A 20,250-nucleotide genomic window follows, 5' to 3' on the forward strand; every position below is an offset into this window, starting at 1 on the left:
TTAAATCAGCCATTAGCGTTTTTTACGATTGTCTGACTATCGACATATCAAATATAGAGCTAATACATACTAAATGCCGAACAAATCATTAAGCTTGTCAGGGAATTGCATCTCTGTAGAGCCATCTTGTATTTGTTGGTTTGTCATACAACAGCAAAGAAACCGTCTAATGGCAGATTTCCACCAACTGCGGAACGGCTGCGGGTCGGCTCCGTGCTCCGCCGTCCTTCAATACCCACCAGGTCCGTATTTGTTGAGGAACGGCTGCGGCCATGGCTGACAGCTGAAGACCCATGAGATCTCGCAAATTCGCGTATGATCGTGCGATATAACAGGATGTAGTTTCTATAAACAGAACCACAAAACAACAGTTTGTTTCCATTCCGACTTCAGGCCTGTCTCCGCCCATTATGAAGTTTTCAAGGTGTAGTGCAGGGAAATATGATCCGCCGTGAGCACGGTGTATTTTATTATTTATTTTTTTGCTTCTGCGCTCGACTTCCTGCCCTTCACTATCTGCCGTGTGCTGAATTGCTGCGGAGATCTCCTGGGACGGAGTCGGAGCGCATCCGTTCCGCAGTCGGTGGAAATACACACGTTGACTTTAATGGAAACCTATTGACTGCGCCGCCGTTCCGGAGTGAATCTGCAGCTGTTCCGCAGTTGGCGGAAATTGGGGGTTAAGGGAGTGAATACTGCCACGCTGGACTATAGCGGAGCTCGACTGTGTTTGTGTTTTAAAAATGGTTACTGAGGCACAAAGTATGAGAGAGAAAAGTAAAAAGCTGGAGCTGAGTCTCAGTTTAAAAAAAATCACAGGATTTCCAATAAGATTCATGACCGGGCTAGTGTTGTTATTGCGATAAACCAATCACGAGGCTGGGTATTTCTCTACAGTTGGAGTTTTCACACATTTAGTTCCTGCAATTACCGCGATGGGGGCATGTGTCAAGTGTGCACTGTTTATATAAAACATACAGTCTACGGCCACCCTCTAGACAAATTTTCACTGCCATCTATTTATCTGTTCTTGATAGTGCTTTGAAAGCATGCTGATTATGAGCACCTTTTTCATGCAGGAGGAAAAATCCTATCTGTTTGATCTCGCAGGCAAAAATATGGGCAGCACAACAGAATCTCATCTCTTGTGTCAGCTATTCTTCCGCACCGTGATATTCCCATGGGAACGCATTTCTGCTGTGCGAATCACAGTCAGATCAGCGCAAGCCGTTTCTTATCTGGACATGAAAGAAGGGAAGATGGAAGAGGGGAGGTGTAAAAAGGGTGAGAGGCAGGGCTCCCCTGGGAATGATAATACCTGAAATTCACTGGGCGGCCTCTTGAATCTAGATCATCGTCATTTTATGAGCAGGTATTGTATTTATGCCTATTACACTCCAGGATACAGGCTCTGCTCGGCTGTATCCCCTCTCCCAGATTGATTGAGTAGATTAGACAGTTATATTGTTTGAGTGTGCGCCACAGCCCGTGTTACAGCATGCCTAGTTTTCTTTTATTAATCTGCGGTCATCATGAGCGTTGTTGTTTGATAGCATCTCTGGTTCCAGTCAGGTCAGCAAATGTCTTATTGCTGTTTCGCTGCAGGTGTAAAAGTCTTAATAAAACTGTTTCAGTCAGATTCTGTGCCGCTCTGGATAGCTTTTCTCCGCTGAATAGGCAGTTGATTTGATCGGGAGACCCTGCAGCATGAAACCACACCGACAAGTGCTGTTATCTCTACTTGCCCCTTCAGCTCAGAACCACCACCACCACCACCACCACCACCCCCCAAACTCCCACGCTTGCACGCCCGCACACACATATACACACACACACACAGACGTGCCTTATCCACGAGCAGTATGACTTTCACCTCTGAGTGATGTCCATTGTGTGTATAAGGAGAGACCCATTATGAATCCCAAGTCCCAATGGAGGCATTGTGCTGCCCGCCATGCTCCCTTGTCCTTCAGCAGCATCCTGAGATGACAGTAGATAAACAATAGGAACAAACAGTCACTCCCACCAGCATTGATCTGGTTCCCTCACCCCCCCCTCCTTTCACCAACAACGCCACATTGATTCCACCTACACTCAATTTATATGAAAGCCCCCGTGCCCCACCTCCCTTTTCTACTAGGACTGACAAAAATGATAAATGGCGAAGCCCTTCCTCCCTCTGCCACCACCTCCCTGTGCTGTCCGAGGCACTACAAGCCTATTTCTTCTCTGAGAAATCCAATAGACTGAGCCTCCTCCCCCCCCCCCTTTCCTCGAAAGTGTACCTTTTTTTTTTTTTTTTTTGGGAGGAGGGTGGGGGTTATTCATTGCCCCAGGTCCTTCCTATAATTTTCACACAAACATGCCACTGCCATAATTTCAAGCCTGCAGAACATCCATATGCATGATGTCAAACCATCAAAAAAAGACCAATTTAGGAAGTTATTAAGCATTTCAATTGCACACACCGTAGGATCTCCTCGCCTGTGGCGGCTGGCTAATAGTCTGTGATGCCACTCAAAGATGAAATCATATGCAGAGCCTTCCAAAGTGGGGTCAATTATTTCTCTTTCTCTGATTAATCTGTCTACCGTGTAGTCATATGGATTTGATTGCACTTAATTTAGACAAGAGACCTTCCTTGTTTTGATCGGTGGTCATTTGTGAATGATAACTGTTTGATGGTCCGTCTTAATGGAGTTTTAGCTTTCTGCAGTAAGTATCCTTTTTTCTTTTTTTCTGTGCCATTCTTGACTCCTTCTCAGCTGCTAATAAATGTCTGCAGTATACAAATGATTTCTTCCATGGTTTCCACAGTTTTTTATTGTACAGATCCAGTGTCCCCATGCCTGTAAATGGGGCACAGAGTGTCTATAAATAGATATACTGTAGTAGCGAGCTGCCAGTGGTTATCAGCAGGGGGGTTGTGTGTGTATATTCGCGTGCGGTGCTTTTTTTAAAAATGTGCTGCATCGAGGCTATTGATGAAGGTGTTGGTTTCGCTCTTGCCACTCTACCCCACCACCCAGAGGAGTAATAACATTGAGGAAAGTCTCCATTTCATATCTCTGCTGCACCGTTCCCTAATGACCCTTCCTCGCTTTGTCTCCACCCCGCCACCGCTTTCCCATGGCTCCCACAGCTCATCCACACTGCTTCTCACACTGTGAGGTAATCCATTTTACACTTCCTGCCGCTCTCAGATCCCTCCTGCTTGAGATCTCAGATCTAAAGAGGACGGGTGGTTTGGTAGCCTATTCTAAGATGAATAAGACTTTGAGAGTGCCATGTATATTTTATTCTCTGCCCTGTGCTTTTATTCATCTTGGTCCTAATCGTCCCCACATAATATGAATGTGTAATCATGCCATTATGACTGTGCCTGCTCAGGTTATCTTCATGGAGGGAGACATCGGTGTTGATGGGATCTGACATCATCCAATGGAAATCTTAAGGATGGGATCTTGCTCTGTCTGGTGCTGAATGTACAGTACAGCAGTACAGAAATGTCCCAATTCTATATAATGGTCATTGAACACACTTTTATCTGTCGTCCCATTCTGTTCATAATTGCTTTTAGGAAACGATTGCACTCCCTTGTCTGGATTTGAAGATGAGTCTCTGCCTCTTTGTCCCATTACTGTGTCAACGAATAACATTGTAATCATTTCAATTACGACAGCACCGGGACCGATGGCTTCAAGTAGGGCCTTGAGATGTAATTGGAGGGGCACGGGCGAGTTGAGGAAAGGCATTTTTCTTCTGTGAAATTGCCTCAGTCTTGGGGACAGTAAATTGAGGTGCTGAAAAATGATGTGATAATTCAGCCGCATGGTTTGGTAGGGGAAATGGTCTGAAAGTCACTTTCTGGAGAATTAGATGGCAAAACTACATTTCCCTCCTGAGTCCTCTGTCCTTCACGCAGTGGCATGAAATGAATTGATGAGACAGAGGGAGAGGGAAGTGTCGTTGTAAATGTTTGCAGCTAAAATGAAGCTGCCTGTGCATTCAGATTAGCTGAAGGGTGGGAGGCTCGAGCTGGAGTGAAAATACGGCGGCGCGTTCCACGCTATTTCATGGCCTAAGCCTTTAATCACAGCAGCCACAATGGATGCATAAAATGAAATTCAAATTTCAGATTGATTGATTCTATATTGATGAATGCCAAGGCTGGCTTAAGGAAAGGGGGGGAAAAAAAACTGCGACTCTGGCTTTAAAAAATTTTTTTTTATGTAACCTCTTACAGAAGAGTCTTTGCTCCTCATGTTTGTTGCTTTTTAGATGTGCTTCAAAAGAAATATGAAAATGTGTGCTTTTTTTTTGTTTAATCTCTTGCAAGAAAGGGTAGGAGTCTGAATACAAAATACAGACATTTGCTTTAGCTTTGCTTTTTGCTGCTTGTGGTGGAGAATTCCAGCCCAGTGGTCACGTTGCTGTTGACGGCGGTGAGTAACAAACACGCACCATCTTGTTACGTGACGAGGAGTAAAGATACATCGCATTTCGACCTCGCTCTCAATACAATGTCCAGTCCTCGCCTTCATCGCTCTATTGTGTCTCGTTTCTTAATCCCTTCAAGGCATCTCACACAGTAACCGAGCTGGCATAAGCACATTTGGTACTGTTTGCAATGTCGAGTGTAACAGGATTACAGATTTAGGGATTACACTGGCGTCATTCTCACCCATTTTTAACCTTGACCCATGCCCATGGTCTACAATTCAAACGGTCTGACCAAAGTTGGTTTTGTCTTTTGTGAGGCCTGAGTGTTTGCACAAAAGCTCAGTAATATTTGTTCAGGAACAAATACAAACAAAACACACGTGCTGTGTAGTGTGATCATTTGGATTTCCTTGTAATGAGTCTCTCGGGTCTGTCTCTGCTGTGATCAAGCCACTGTGGTACATGCACATCAATACACAGACAAAGACAGAAAAGTGACAACAGTAGGCTTTTGATGAGTGTCCTATGGATTACCACCCTCCCTCCATTTCCTTCTGCACAGTTTCCGTGCCGCTGAACACAACGTAACTCCGGCGTTTCCATGGAGAACGTGCGGTTGCCAAGGCCTGCGGTGATTGAACACAGAGGGTCATCATTTATTTCTGTCAGTCAGCGGCGATGGGATGGATCGGGTAGAGAGGGGGCAGCAGGGGGTAGCAGGGGAGAAGGGGGATACTGTTGGGTCCTGAAGGGCTCGGAAGGTCCAGCTCTCCCTTTTTTAAAAGTTTATTTGTCGAAGGGATCACCCACGGCTCTCGTCTACAGTGTTAATGTACTGACTCTCCTCACAAGCCCTGGGACGCTTGGTCTTATTCACACTTTGAAAGAAGTGCAACAGCAGTGTCAGGGAGGGAGGGGGGTGGAGGGAGAGTGAACAGGACATGTGAGCCTACATATGGCCAACCTTAGCGTTGTTTATCCAGAGAGTTGTTACAGCTGAGGACCAGGCTCAGTCCCCCCTGCTCCTCATCGTCTCTCATTAATCTAGCAGTATGGTTCTGGCCTGCTTCCCATGATGTAGAGGTAGCAGGTTTTAGTGACCACCCACCCCGAGGAAAAGCATTAGTCTCTTCTCTCGGCCGTCACCTGCTATTGTTTATGCCTCCACTTCATTCTGTCACCATCTTTCAGCTGCTATAAAATAATGAGGGGGACCATTTTAATTGATGTTTTCGAAGCCTCAGGATTGATGGTTGCCTTAGGCGTGAATTTCTCGCTCATTTCTTCCACCAATCTGTTTTTTTTCTTCTTTTTCTCAAGGTTTGGTAGTTGATCATCTTGTCCTCTCCTCTGCTTTTGTCTACCTTTCCACTCATGTTCTCCTGTCCCTTAGCAGCTTTTTTCCTCTTATTGGCCTATCTGCCACCTCCAATTTAGGGAGAATTTAAGGCCTCGTGTGCGGTTTCAGAGCTCATGTTCAGTCTGAGCTCTTTCCATCTTTGAGAATGAAGAGGTTTGCTATCAGATACACATTAGTCTCCATCTGCCTCTCCCTATATGCATGAGTTAAGACACTGACTCTATTTGGCAGACTGAACCACTCTGGTCTCTACGCACCTTTTGGCTGCTCTTTACATTACCGATGTATCTGCTGGCTATACCTCTGATCAGCTAAACATTAAATATTCATGTTCCCTTTTCCTCCTTTTACATTTTTGCATCAATTATTTTGGAGGACGGAGGATGGAGATGTTTGCAGTTGAATCTTGGCTTCTTCTAAGGTATACATGGCACAGAAAGTAGAATGCACATTAGGTGAGATGGGCGTGCAGACATTTGAGATCCATTAGCCATTATTCTGTTCCGTCAGTGCTATATCCTCATCTCCATTATAGTCTAATGTATTGTAATCTCTATTTAGCTGGCCCGATCTCAAAGCTTTAGCTTAACACTCGAGGCCTAGAGCTTTCCCTCTATTTGTATCAGTTGCTCTCCTACCCCCCCCCCTCCCCCTTTCGTCCTTTAGTTGTAGCTCTTTTTATCTCAGTCTGAAGGTCAACATTGGGAGGCGGTCACTACTGCTGCGAATTGGGCAGAAGTGAGGTTTTCTGTGCCTCCACTCTGTTTGTTTTGTGTCTCCATTTAATCTGCTCTCAAGCCTTGACAACAGTGTCATTAGAGTCACGGCAGAGCTCCTCGTCTCCCTGCAGATGGAGATAACAATTAATTAATCATTAACAGAAAATCACTTTAAGATGGCCTTTCTTAAAGAGTGAAGCTGGGTGAAATGTGTTTGAAATCAGTATTGAATTATTAATACAGTTTTCCTATATCAATATGCAACACATCTCATGCATGTGCTACTATGTGATACGCCTTCATGTTCACATGATTAATCAGGAAGGAAATGCATTCAACTCATTTGTTATATGTTAAAGATGCACACAATGCACTTTGGCGAGAAGCCCTGAATGTAAACCCAAACTTTAACCAACAATTCTGATCTTGATCAATTGTTCAAATGTATTATCTTTCGGTTTTTGACTTGGTTGAACAAAACAAGTAGTATGGAAACTTGTGACTGGCGTTTGTCGATATTTTCAGACATTTTATGGATTAAATAATCAATTTATTGAAAAAGGTACAAACAGATAATTGGATTGAATTGCCCATCTCTCATAACTAGGATTTGGTGATAAGACGCCTCATTATTGGTCTTTGGAAGTTTTGACTTATCATGTATTTATTTTAAAAGACCTTAAAAAAGTGTAAGGCCTCGGGGTCGTGTTAAAAGTCGTCTCCCCTGTCTTCTCTTCTGCTTCATTGTTTCTAGCAGCAGTCACTTCCTGTTGCTGATCATACTTTGATATGCCATGACACGAACCCTGGCTACCTCAGAAAAGAACAAACAAGGTACCTGGGGGGGGGGGCATCTTCAAGCGACCAAGGCTGTTGGTTTTTGTCTGCTCCGTTGCGATACATTCTCCGAACGCCCAACGTTTTTTCACGGCCTCTCTTTACATTAGACTCTGCCTCCCTGTAAAGAAGAAACTTGGACACGACTCAGAAAAGTGTGATCCCTTCCGTTGCACTCGCAGGAAGATTGAAGGCGTCCTGTTGAGCGTAGCTGGAAGGCTAGAGGGGGCAGAGCTACTCGCCAGAATGTTGACCTTGATTACATAAAAGGGACACTATATGGGCTGGATTTCCCCCAAAGTAATACTGTGTTTACACGAACGATAATAATCGAAGGAATATCTATAGTTAATTATTTTGGAAATAATGTATGGAATGATCTGAATGTTCATCTCCTTTTGTGAAAAATCAATAATTTATTGATAGTAATGCTATCTGATGGATGATTGCAGCCCATTGGATTTACTGCGCTGAGCATAGTATGGCCGCTCTTGTGTTTTTAGTGTTCACCTTTAATTAAACCCTGGTTTATAGTGTTACCAATAAACCCTTTGATGGCATTATCAAATCCATTTTATATCTGATTTGTGTCTGATGAGTCTTGATGGGTTTGGTGGTCACTGTTTAATGTCTTTGTGTTAAGAGGCTTGTGACTCTACTTTAATGTGTTATCTAGGGTTTAATAAAGGCGTGCCCGCGTGCGTGCCCCAGAATGCTCGGTCTTGTTTCTCCACCAGGCCTTTTTAAATGGAGAAATGATGAATTTGTAAGTGACTAGCTCCCACCGTTCTCATGCCGCGTCTTGTACTATTCTCACTCGGCTTGATGGAGATTGACCAAAGGGCTTGTATATTATGATAGGTCTGCAGAGGGTATGGGGATGTATATCGAGTGTGATAAGGGGTTTTCTCCCAGAGTAAAGGATCCTACTGTTGCCAGGTCTGTCTGTCACTGTCACCCACTCCTCTGCTCTTGGATTGCTTCCCATCAGCTTGCTTTTTTCCTGTCTCCTGCACTCCATTTTAGTCTCCATACTGTTGAGGGAAATGGAAGGTGAGTGTCCCCGCGGGTGATGGCTTCACTTGTATGCAGTCACAGTCCTACTGGACTGAATCGGGAATAGGCTCACCTCAAGGCTTTGTTGTCACTCACATTCTGCCTATTGATTGTGTGGAGGCTGCGTGAGTGAGGGATTTGTGTGTGTGTGTGTGTGTGTGTGTGTGTGTGTGTGTGTGTGTGTGTGTTTTGTGCACACGGGTTAGGATCGTGTGTGTGTAGGGGGAAATTGGCAGCTCTTACTTTGTGTAGGTGAATGCAAGGACTACTTTGGAGTGAACTTTTGGAGTGTTGGCACTGGCGGTATACACACATCTCCCACACACAGCTAAACCCACACAACACAAGAAAGCAATATGTCGTTTGTTCTATAGGAGCGGTTTCTGTGCTTTCAGATTTTGACGCTACCTTTCTTCTGTTTTGCTGTTTTTCTAGGTGAGGAGATTCGATCCTAAGGGAATGGTGCTGCTGAGATGACCTGCGTGACATTGCTTTTCTCAAGAGATCATTCTCCAATCAAAAGAGCGGAGGGAAATCTACCCGGGACATGGTTGGGAGGTTCACATGATGGACAGGTGATGGAGTCTTCCATCATCTTTCTCCACCAGTGACTCGGCCTGCCAGCCCTCCCTCTGAGGCAGAAGTGTGTACCAGCGGTCCAAGGCCCCCTATTTCTCTGCCATGGTGACATAAGCAGCGCTGCAATATGAGGGAGAGCCAACGTGAGACCGTCTCATTTCTTTCTCCAGTAGCTGCTGCAGCTGCTATCTTCACGCCGTTTGTGTTTAGCTCCATAACAAGACTGACCCTTGTTGTGAGTAATCCCTGCTCGCCGTTTTTATTTATTTTTTTACCCTCACCGAGCGAGACTGTCCCCGTGTTGCTGGGCTGCTGGGGCGGAGCGGTGTGGCGTGAGACGATGCTGGGATGCGTGACACGCCTCCGTCGGCTGGTCCGTCTCCTCCCCCTGCAGACCTCCCTCCTCCTCCTCTTCCTCTTCTGCACTGTCAGCGTCTGCATCTCGGCCTACTTCCTCTATGGCGTCAAGCGGGAGCTGGAGCCGTCAGGAGGGGGCGTGTCCGGGGCAGATGGAGCATCCGCCGACTCGGACGACCCGAGGGTCACTCCGTCCCGGCTACTACCTTTGCGGGGCGTCTCAGGGGGACCTGGGGTGGATCCTGGAGGGGCCAGGACAGATCCTGTGGTTCTGGTGTTTGTGGAAAGCCAGTATTCTCAACTGGGTCAGGAGATTGTGGCCATCTTGGAGTCTGGCCGGTTCAGGTACCAGACTGAGATCTCTCCTGGTAAAGGGGACATGCCCACATTGACAGACAAAGAGAGAGGGCGTTTCGCACTGGTGATTTATGAGAACATTCTCAAGTATGTTAACTTGGACGCCTGGAACCGAGAGCTGCTGGACAAGTACTGTGTGGAATATGGAGTGGGCATCATTGGCTTCTTCAAGGTTAGGACAACACCACACTCCCTATGCCTCCCCTCCCTCCCTCCTCTCCCTCACACCTTCTGCCCTGTCCATCTGGCTCCACCGTCTCTAAGGAGATGAGATTCACAGGGTTGGAAAGACCTGCCTGGTTCAATATCACTCAGTCCCACTGCACTGTTTCTCTCATCTGTTTCTTGTTCTTTTTTTTTTTTTTTAAAAAAAAAAAAAGAAAAAACCCCCCCCCAATACATTAGCATTGCATTAAATATACATTACAAGTATATTTTTCAATTGTAAAATGTTTCCTTTGGAACATAACTTGGTCTAAATTCTTTAATACCAAAAAAAAATACTAGTTTATGGTATGTACAGTGTTAACTCCAATGTTTTGTTTGGGATCCTGAGGACCTCGGCCCTCTTAACAGCTCAAAAACATACGTAGCATTGTTTTACAGTGTGCTATGGACCTTTTTCTGTGTCCTTAATAAGATCATTATAATATTTTTTATATTTTTTTTATATATACATACATACATACATACATACATACATACATACATACACAGTATCTCACAAAAGTGAGTACATGGGAATTTAACATAGGGGTGTACTCACTTTTGTTGCCAGGTTTAGACATTAACGGCTGTATGTTGAGTTATTTTGAGGGGACAGCACATTTACACTGTTATACAAGCTGTAAACTTAATACTTTACATTTTAGCAAAGTGTAATTTCTTCAGTCTTGTCCCATTAAAAGATATAATGAAATATGTACTAAAATGTGAGGGCTGTACTCACTTTTGTGAGATACTGTATATGTTTAATTATTATATTTTATCGGCTTTATCATTAACTTTCCTAGTTTTATTAGAATTGCTTATAAACATAATTTTGAACTGAATGTTTTATTATACTCAGTTATAAAACATGGTTAAATGCAACATATTTTCATATGCTCTGTATCTGCGCTCTACAAAGTCTTTTTGGATTTCTTTTATTGGTGTTTGTACAACAGTTTGTTAGCAAGAGTTGGAACTCTGTGGGGTCTTGTTGACCCCAAAGATAAGTAACATGACTGTAGGGTTATATTCTGTAAATGTCTTTGTGAATGAGTTTTTTTGCGAACAAAATGAATATATAGTTGTTAACACAAAGGTCATAAAACACAGCAAACATGAAATATTCCGGTATTTGGTGGAATAGCAATACTTGACGGTCACTTTCATCAAATGTCCCAATTTGTGGCAAATGACAAGGCTACACTTAGATGCCTTTCTACATACTGGGTTTAATAAGGTCAGAAGAAAAGAAAAAAAAGAATCTAATTAAAATGGTTGATTTTGCAATTACAGTTTTTACACACACAGCAATGGGGTCAGTGGGGCCTAAAAGATCGAGGAAAGAAAGCCAGTATCAACAAAACACAAGTATTAAAGAAGATCGGATATGTTGTTATTGGATTTTTATTTTTATTTATTTAAATATTGTTATCTGCCTCTAAAATCCAGTGTCTGCCAGGCGTTAGTTTGCAGATGTGGACAGCACACAGTGCATGTCAGTGATAACTGTATGATCCTGTAGCTAACACCCAGTTAGTAAAAGTACAGGAAAAAGTAGGACTTGTGTATCCGTGGCAGTAGACATGTGACCGAATTGGAGAATGTCACGATATAGAGGATATACATTCTGTCTTCATCGCGCTTGTGTATGATGCATTTGTGTGATTTCTCTCTCTTGTCTCTGTCTCTCTGTTGATCAGGCCAATGAAAACAGTCTGCTCAGTGCACAGCTGAAAGGCTTCCCCCTCTTTCTTCACTCTAACTTGGGTCTGAAGGACTGCGTTGTCAACCCCAAGTCCCCCTTGCTCTTTATCACTCGATCGGGGCAGCCCTTGCCAGGTCCCCTCCCCGGGGACGACTGGACCGTTTTCCAGTCCAACCACTCAACGTACGAGCCCGTACTGCTGGCCAAGACCCAGTCAGCTGAGAGCGTTGCATCGATGGGGCAGAATGCTGCTCTGCTCCCGTCGGTGGTGCAGGACCTGGGGCTCCATGATGGTATCCAGAGGGTCCTGTTCGGCAACAACTTGGTCTTCTGGTTGCACAAGCTGGTGTTTGTGGACGCTGTGGCCTTTCTGACGGGGAAGAGGCTCTCGTTGTCCCTGGAGCGCTACATGCTTGTGGATATAGATGACATCTTTGTGGGCAAAGAGGGCACACGCATGAAGGTGCTTGATGTTAAGGTGAGTTTGTGCATTAGTTTTAGAGTGAAAAAACTTTATATGTAGTAGACTGAACTAGGGCTGAACAATTTGGGGAAGAAATCTAGTTGCAATTTTTCTGCCAAATATTACGATTCGATTTGCGATTTAAAAAAAAAAAAAAAAAAAAAAAAAAAAAAAAAAAAGTTTAATATTCACTGTGTGACAGATAAAATGGAGCATTATAACATGAGAAACCATCAACACCATCAAAACGGCTCTATATTCTTATGCAAGGATGAGCACATGGATATGAATTTCCAGCAATAAGTGTTTTTCTTTTAATAAGCATGGAACATTGGCCAGTCAAACACAGAACATTTAACACACAAGCTAATGTTAGTTATTATAATAATAATTCCAATAAAAAAAATATCAGTACTTTGCTGTAAACTGAAATTTCTGATATTCCTCAGTTCAATAACGGCATCGACATATTGCACCTTCTACGATCATGTTAAATAAAGTTACAAAAAATAAATGAAATTCCACTGAAAATAGGACATTTCTGTAAATAATCTGTGATAAGTAACATTATTCCAGCATTTAGCTTATGAAAACACAGTAAATATAATAATAATAATAATAATAATAATAATAATAATAATAATAATAGAAATAATAATAATAATTAGAAATAAATAAAGTTTAATCAAATGTTACATCAAACATTTAAATAAATATTGATTGATTAATTGCGGCCATCACCATTAGCTAATCACATTCTTTCAAATTGCGATGTCGATTTGAAAACTACTAATCGTTCAGCCCCAGACTGAACCAACTTACGTATCCACCAGCCAGTGTTTTTAACAGCCCTTTGCTAAAATATAAAAATTGCCTCACACATAGCATGTGCTACCGTCTGCCAGTCATACAGAAACCCCGTCTTCTCGCTCCTCTTCTCCTTTTGAATGTGTTCGTCCCAGTAGGCCGCTCAAAGCTGACAGGCCCCACTGCTCACACTGTCACAGAAGCTCCACAGCAATGAATATTTCAGGGGCCCAGAGACATACAAAGAATTTTGAAAAGCTCCTTGCTTGCGTCCCCTCAGAGCAGAACAGACCCCCCTCACATGTGGAGGCAGAGGGTATAAGAAAAAAAAATATGGAAGAAGCATTGAGTCTCCTTACTGGCAGCGCAACAGCAAGCTTTTAGGAACAAATCACACCCTGACAAGACGGAGAAATCTGCGAGCGTGAGAGAGGGTGTGTGCTGGGAGTCTCATCCAGCGTGGAGATCAAATGAAACAAACACCCGAATCAGAGGAGAGGAAAATATCAAACGGAATGAAGGAGAGGAGTGAGGCAACTGGGAGTGGATGTTCGATGTTTACCGAAAGAAACTTGCAGACTGAAATATGTATGTGGGCACGCGTGCGCCTTGGTGTTCACGCTTCTTCATTAAGGCACTCGTGCACCAGTATGAGCACAGCGTGTATTGACTCACTCTCCTTTCCTCCCACCATTTCAGGCCCTGCTGGAGACACAAAGGGAGCTGCGCACCCATGTGCCCAACTTCACCTTCAATCTGGGCTTCTCAGGGAAATTCTTTCACGCTGGTAAGATGCAGCCTGTGTAGAGAACCTTTTGCTACTGTTAATTCAAGCGGAGATGAAAACGCATAATAAACTGAAAGAGATAACACTCCTATCTTTTGATTCACATTATTTTAATTTCTCTACTCCTCTCCTTCATGCTTCCTCCTCCTCCTCCATGCGCTGACTTTTTTCCTTCTGCTGTAAATCTCCCACATGCTTCACTCTAATATTTGAACTCCTCCCTTTTGCCTTTCTGACTTTCATTTCCTCCCTGACCCCATTTCACCTCCACCTCTTCTGTCATTGTCCATTTTTATCTCCTCCATTTCCTTTTCCCCCATCGCCCCCCTTGTTTTTTCTGTTAACCTCCCTCGTCTTCCTCCCTCCTTTCCCCACCCTCTCTGTCATGTCCAGGAGCTGATGAGGAGGACCTGGGAGATGACCTGCTGCTTTCCTACGTAAGGAGTTCTGGTGGTTTCCTCACATGTGGAGCCACATGCAGCCCCATCTATTCCACAACCAGTCCGTGCTGGCCGAGCAGATGTTGCTCAACAAGAAATTTGCCATGGTGAGTCACAGGGGGCGAAGGTCAGATCACAGCTTTGGGTGAGCGCTGTGAGCAGAGTTATCCTGGCTTATCATATCTTCCTTGTTCAAATAGGAAATCTAGGCTTAGGCTAGGTGTTAATGCTTTTTACAGTCCTGGTTGATTTGGCAATGCCTGTGCTTACTGAGGTAACTGCAAGTGTGGTTTATTACTACAGTAATCGCCACTGTCCCGGTCATAAATGATTGCAAATGCGATCAGATCTCATGCTGCACACATTGCAAGAATGTTTGGACACAACAGGAGGACACAGTGGAGTTTGTTAGCTTGCTCAGGTTGGAGATGTGCAGTCTAACGGTTCACTCTGGCAGCTCCTTCTTGTTCCATTGATCTCTTGCAAAAGTTCTAAATTGTCCACTGACAGAGAGAGGACAAAAATGACATTGGCATTCTTTTCACCCTGTGTTTCGTCTGTTTAAACACTTTTAACGTGAAGCAGCAGCAGTAGGATGTTTCATTTGCATTCGCAGTAACTTGACACAACTCTGATGCAACTGTAAGAGAGCAAACCGTAAATAGTGAGATTACATGGTGAGATGCATCGTTTTATTGTGAATTCCTTGTGTTTGTGTACGCAATCTTAATCCAGTGTGGGACTGGTGGACTCCTCCACTACCAATAAAGACTAATATTTAGAGAGAAAATTGCTGAAGGTAAATGCATTAATTAGCTATTGTGGAAAATACGCTGACCGTACAGTATCAAAAATGGGGTTTGATTTCATGAAAATCTTAAGGAATAAATTATAACTTCAATATCTTGGAAGCCTGATGGGTTGACCTTTTCATTCTCTCTTCTTTTTGCCTCCTAGCTCTCACTCATGTGTTTTTTTTCTTAACCTCTAGGAGCATGGGATCCCCACTAACATGGGCTATGCGGTGGCGCCCCACCACTCTGGCGTCTACCCTGTCCACATGCAGCTGTACGATGCCTGGAAGAAGGTGTGGGGCATTAAGGTCACCAGCACTGAGGAATACCCACACCTGAAGCCTGCTCGCTTCCGGCGAGGTTTCATCCACAGCGGCATTAGCGTAAGACCACTTGTTCACAGACACTGGGCATCCATAAGGCATCATTATCTTGTTACCTCTGGCCCATTGCTTTCCCTCCACTTTGCTTCTCAACAGCCATTACATTTTCAGCCCTCTTAGGGTTCTCTTTCGCCATCTACATATGCTCTCCTTCATTCATTAATTATCTCTCGCTCTCCACCTCCTCCAGTTCTTTTGTTCTTGTTCTTCTCTCATGGCCAGCGGCTACTCACCATCCTGCATTTGTCCATCATCCTCCTTTCCTCTCCGCCTCTGCTTTTCTTAAGTCTTATCCCCGAAGATACTGAGCAGAACCTTATTTTCATTTACCATATATATCAGTGAGGCAGCATGAGTCCTGAGAAAGGCAATCATCTCATTAGTCCTGCTGGGCTGTTGTATTCTTCTACCGAGTGTGAGCTGATGGTGTAGTCAAGTGAACCAGTCTTGCATGAGACACCTGTCAGAGTAGTGCTGGCCAGCAGGCCTCAGCAGCACCATAACGAAGAATGACATATTTGGCAACAGCATAGCAAGTGTCTGCACACAACCAATCACACATCGCTAGCCGGTGCTGAATAATATAGTTACGAGAGCAGAATTAAAGTTGAATAGATTACATTCAAGCGGTTCAAATAAATAATAAATAAAATGAATCCTATCTATCTGTTTGCCAGGTTGACCTTCAGCACTGATGGGAAACAGTGCAGCCTCAGTCCAGTTCCTTTGTAGTGTTGGCATTCAGGCGGCCTGTGTGGTCTCAGAGCTCGACTCCAGTCCTTGAGATAGCGCAGTCTGAATGGACAGTCTCCACTGCTTACTGATGATTGATATTCAGTTCCCTTGACACTCCAAACTGTAAACGCATTTCCATGAATTTCCATATAGACTCAGAGTGAATAAGAGGTTTACTTTGGCTAGATGAGCTGCATAATATGAATGTTATTGAAAGCAAACAATGTGTGGGGTAACTGCCTGGAGTACTGACAGCTCCGCTCTCAGTGGTGGGCTGATGGTGTGTGTGTGTTTATTTGTGTGAATGCATTTCTTTGGGATTTCTTTTTAATGTCTGTGTGAATTTTGTTGTTGTTCTTTTTTTCCTTTTTTGCCCTTTTTGGTAACTTTGTGTTTGTTTATATCACAGGTGCTACCCAGGCAGACGTGTGGTCTTTTCACACACACCATCTTCTATAAAGACTACCCAGGCAGTCCGAATGAACTGGACAAGCTGATCAATGGAGGAGAACTCTTCCTCACTGTTTTGCTGAACCCTGTGAGTCAAATACACATCCACACGGCACAGCTTTTGTCTTGCACACTTGGAAACCCATTTAACTGGCGGTGTAAATTGAAGTAAAAACGAGGGACGGGACAATGACTAGTCGGTGACTCACGCAGCGATGTCTGCATTGTGCTTTCTTTGTTTTCACACTACTGTGAGCGCTTCTTTAATTGGAGCCGCATTTGTCAGTATGTTTTGTTTTGAGATTATTAAAAAAGGTTACTTTTGTTATAATATCTGCAGCAAATGTCACTGCAGTCTGCAGATAATTTGATTCCTTTCAGTAACTGACTTTTTTTAGAACAAACCATGTCCAAACTATAGAAGCACCCTTTGTTAAAGTAATTTCATCATCGTTTGGTCTTTCCCTTATATCCATTTCTCCACAACGCTTTCCCAATGTGCATTTGTATAAACCTGAAAGGGAAGCATTCACATGTGGTTTAGTGGCTTGTCAGTGACACTGCCTCAGGACAGGTTCACAATTTTCTATAAAACAACAATAGTCAGGTGCTCATATGAACATTGCAACAGGTTTTGCTTGTCCTCCTGTTCATACTGGTCCTGAAGAGATCAGTTTCTGTCAGTGACAAAGTCCACAGGAAGGGATTTCTTAATGCAATGTACCACCAGCACCAGACTATTGTTTTCAGACTTAAAGTTAAAAATTGTTAACTTAACCTTTTAATAGTTGAGCTGCTCTAGGTAACTAGGACTACAGTTGAAAATAAGCCGACTGGCAAACACTGGTGCATTTACAGAAATGTGGATTAATGTGCATTGTTCTAATCAAAATAAATAAATTGAATGCTGGTGAGACAGTTAAAAAACAATTATACTGTATAGTGAAACAAATGGTCAAGTCAAATTTAGTTGATCAAGTAACAATTATTTTAATTAACAATGGATCTGCTTATTCTTTTCTTGATGAATCAATTCATTGTTTAGTCTGTTTGGGATATAGCAAAAAAAAAAGAATTATGATCCCCTGAAGCTCAATATGATGTCTTCCAATTACTTGTTTAATTGTACCCACAGTGAACAAAGATAATACATAGATATTACAAATGATACATGTCCTATATCAAAAATAAATTGTATTTACATTTTAGAAGCCAGAACAATCAAATGTCTGAAATTTTCTGGCAGTGGACAAATCAATTAGCTCCAGCTAAATTAATATAGTACATATTATTAATAATAGTGTGCCATTTACACAGTTAATTCCACAATATGGAGTTTACCTTCATCCCCTTTAATAACTCTTACTCTGCTTGTTCCTTCCCATGCACAGATTAGTATCTTCATGACCCATCTGTCCAACTACGGGAACGATCGTCTCGGCCTGTACACCTTTAAAAGCCTGGTGACGTTCCTCCAGACGTGGACTAACCTGAAGATGCAGACCCTGCCACCTGTTCAGCTGGCTCAGAAGTACTTCAGCCTGTTTCCCTCCGAGAGAGATCCACTATGGCAGGTGATTATGATGATGATCATTTATTTACATATTCATTACATATTAAATTTGCTTTCAGTAGTCATTTTGTGACCGCTTTCAGTAATGGAATGCAGCAATAATGTCACAATATAGCAAACAAAGGTGCTGTACAAAATACATTTGTATGCCTTTAAAATATGACATTAAACAGTAATAGATTGGATCCTTTGCAATGCATACTATATGCAGACAGCATTTGTATGACTTTGGCAATGAGTCATTCATTGTTTTATCGATGGATGGAGAGCGATGTCGTTACCCACCCTAACATATTTAATTAAATGCATCTCCTTTGGTATAACCTTAACCTGCATTCTCTTGTATTGTTAAATTAACATAGTTGTTAGATTTCTGTAGGAACTGCACTTAAAACAAAGGATTGTTTATCTTTTTTGTGGCTACAGGATCCTTGTGAGGACAAAAGGCACAAGGACATCTGGTCCAAAGAGAAAACATGTGACCGCTTCCCCAAACTGCTCGTCATCGGGCCTCAGAAGACAGGTAAGACGCAGTGCTTCAACACCCCCTACAGGATGGATTTGGAAAATATTAGATCAGAAGTTTATCTTTCAGTTCAAAGCAGATGTCGTGTCATGTTCTAAGTGGTTTGAATGAGTTTTTTTTTTTTTTTTTTTTTAAATCAAAGGTCATGATTTGTTTTATGGTGCTACTGTAACATGATAAGCACTCCCTTAAACCTCTTGTTTTTTTCTTTCTTTCTCACTTTTTGTCTTTTACACTACCTTGTTCTTTCTTTCCACTCTCAGGGACGACAGCGCTCTACCTGTTTCTTGGCATGCACCCTGACCTGACCAGTAACTACCCCAGCAAGGAGACCTTTGAGGAGATCCAGTTCTTTAATGGGCACAACTACCACAGAGGCATTGACTGGTAAGAAACCTCCCAGACACACCTCAGTGTTTGGTAACCGTGCAGGGAAGCAGTTACCAGCTACCAACCACATTTAACTAGCTGTTTTTTACATTCAATTCTTCTCGGACAATTTTCTCAGCATTTGAATCGGGTTTACTTTCAAACTAAGTGATCGTGATTTGTAAGCACAGACTTGTCATGGCTTGAGGGAGCAACACTTTACTTTAAAGTTCCCATATTGTAAAAAAATAAGATTTCCATGTCTTTATTTTAAAAATAAAGCGGGTCAAGGTGCTAACTAAATACTAGGAAAGTATCAAAATGCATTATTATAAACTGTGCCTTCAGGACTTCTGTAAGGTTGTGATGTTATAGCTATGCTATATATAGGTAGAAAGTGTTGCTACAGTGCCGTTACAGTCATTCCCTGACTACAATGATGGTGCAGAGACTCCGAAAGACCCAGAAACTTTGACCAATTAGAGCAGAGCAGACTGGGCTTTTTCGGTTGGGGAACTTAAAGAGACAGGCGCCAAGACGGAGTGTTTCAGACTGAGGGTGAATACAGGTATATTCAGACAGACAGTATGAGGAAAAATAATGTTTTCTGAACATTAAACTAGTAAACATCTTCTAGTAGAAACACAAAATACAAGCATGAACCTTAAAAATTAGCATAATATTGGACCTTTTTAAGTCCCTCTATTTAGCATTAATAACCAGCATATTATTATAAAAAATGGTTTATAACACACTATAATGTAGTTGTATAAACACCTAAATACTGCAGGTGAATAAACAGATAGTGAATGACAATATAGTAAAACAATCAAAGTGTAATAATCTAAAATACATCTTAATAGGAGAAGTTACAACAAGCTGATACATACTTTAAATGTTCAACTCAAACCATGTATTGAATGTTTGTATACTGCTTATGAATGCTAAATAGGGGGATTTAAAGTGTAAAGTATTACAGAGGGAAACATTTTCCATATCTATCTGTATGTAGGAGTGTGTGTGAAATATTGTGCAAAGCATTTAAAGTAAAAAAAACATTAAATAACAATTAAAAACGTTACAGTTAATTACTTACTCATTAAATTTCAAACCCCAAAATGGTAGGGCTGTTTCTATTTAATGCAAATCAAATCAAGAATCAAAATGCAAATGATGCCAAGACCCCACACAGCAACAAATACACTCCGTTAGTGGAATTCCTAAGAGCAAGACCAGCAACACCGTTAAGCCCTGTTGAGTTAGAAATTCACTGTTTTAAGTTTCCTGAAGGTTTAATTGA

The 20,250-nt window shown here is 42.5% G+C and overlaps 1 protein-coding gene across 1 annotated transcript in view; it reads left to right on the forward strand.

Annotated features, from left to right (window-relative positions):
- Positions 1-20,250, forward strand: part of LOC120567306 (bifunctional heparan sulfate N-deacetylase/N-sulfotransferase 1-like) — a 37,021-nt gene that overhangs the window by 12,438 nt on the left and 4,333 nt on the right. The window contains 10 exon segments of the mRNA XM_039814248.1: positions 8,851-9,880; positions 11,619-12,101; positions 13,593-13,680; positions 14,074-14,115; positions 14,118-14,227; positions 15,112-15,297; positions 16,442-16,570; positions 17,874-18,056; positions 18,482-18,578; positions 18,845-18,968. Of these exon segments, the coding sequence (XP_039670182.1) occupies positions 9,122-9,880; positions 11,619-12,101; positions 13,593-13,680; positions 14,074-14,115; positions 14,118-14,227; positions 15,112-15,297; positions 16,442-16,570; positions 17,874-18,056; positions 18,482-18,578; positions 18,845-18,968 (2,201 nt within the window). The 5' untranslated portion in view covers positions 8,851-9,121.

Source organism: Perca fluviatilis, chromosome 10, assembly GCF_010015445.1.
Source record: "Perca fluviatilis chromosome 10, GENO_Pfluv_1.0, whole genome shotgun sequence".
NCBI classification, from domain to species: Eukaryota; Metazoa; Chordata; class Actinopteri; order Perciformes; family Percidae; genus Perca; species Perca fluviatilis.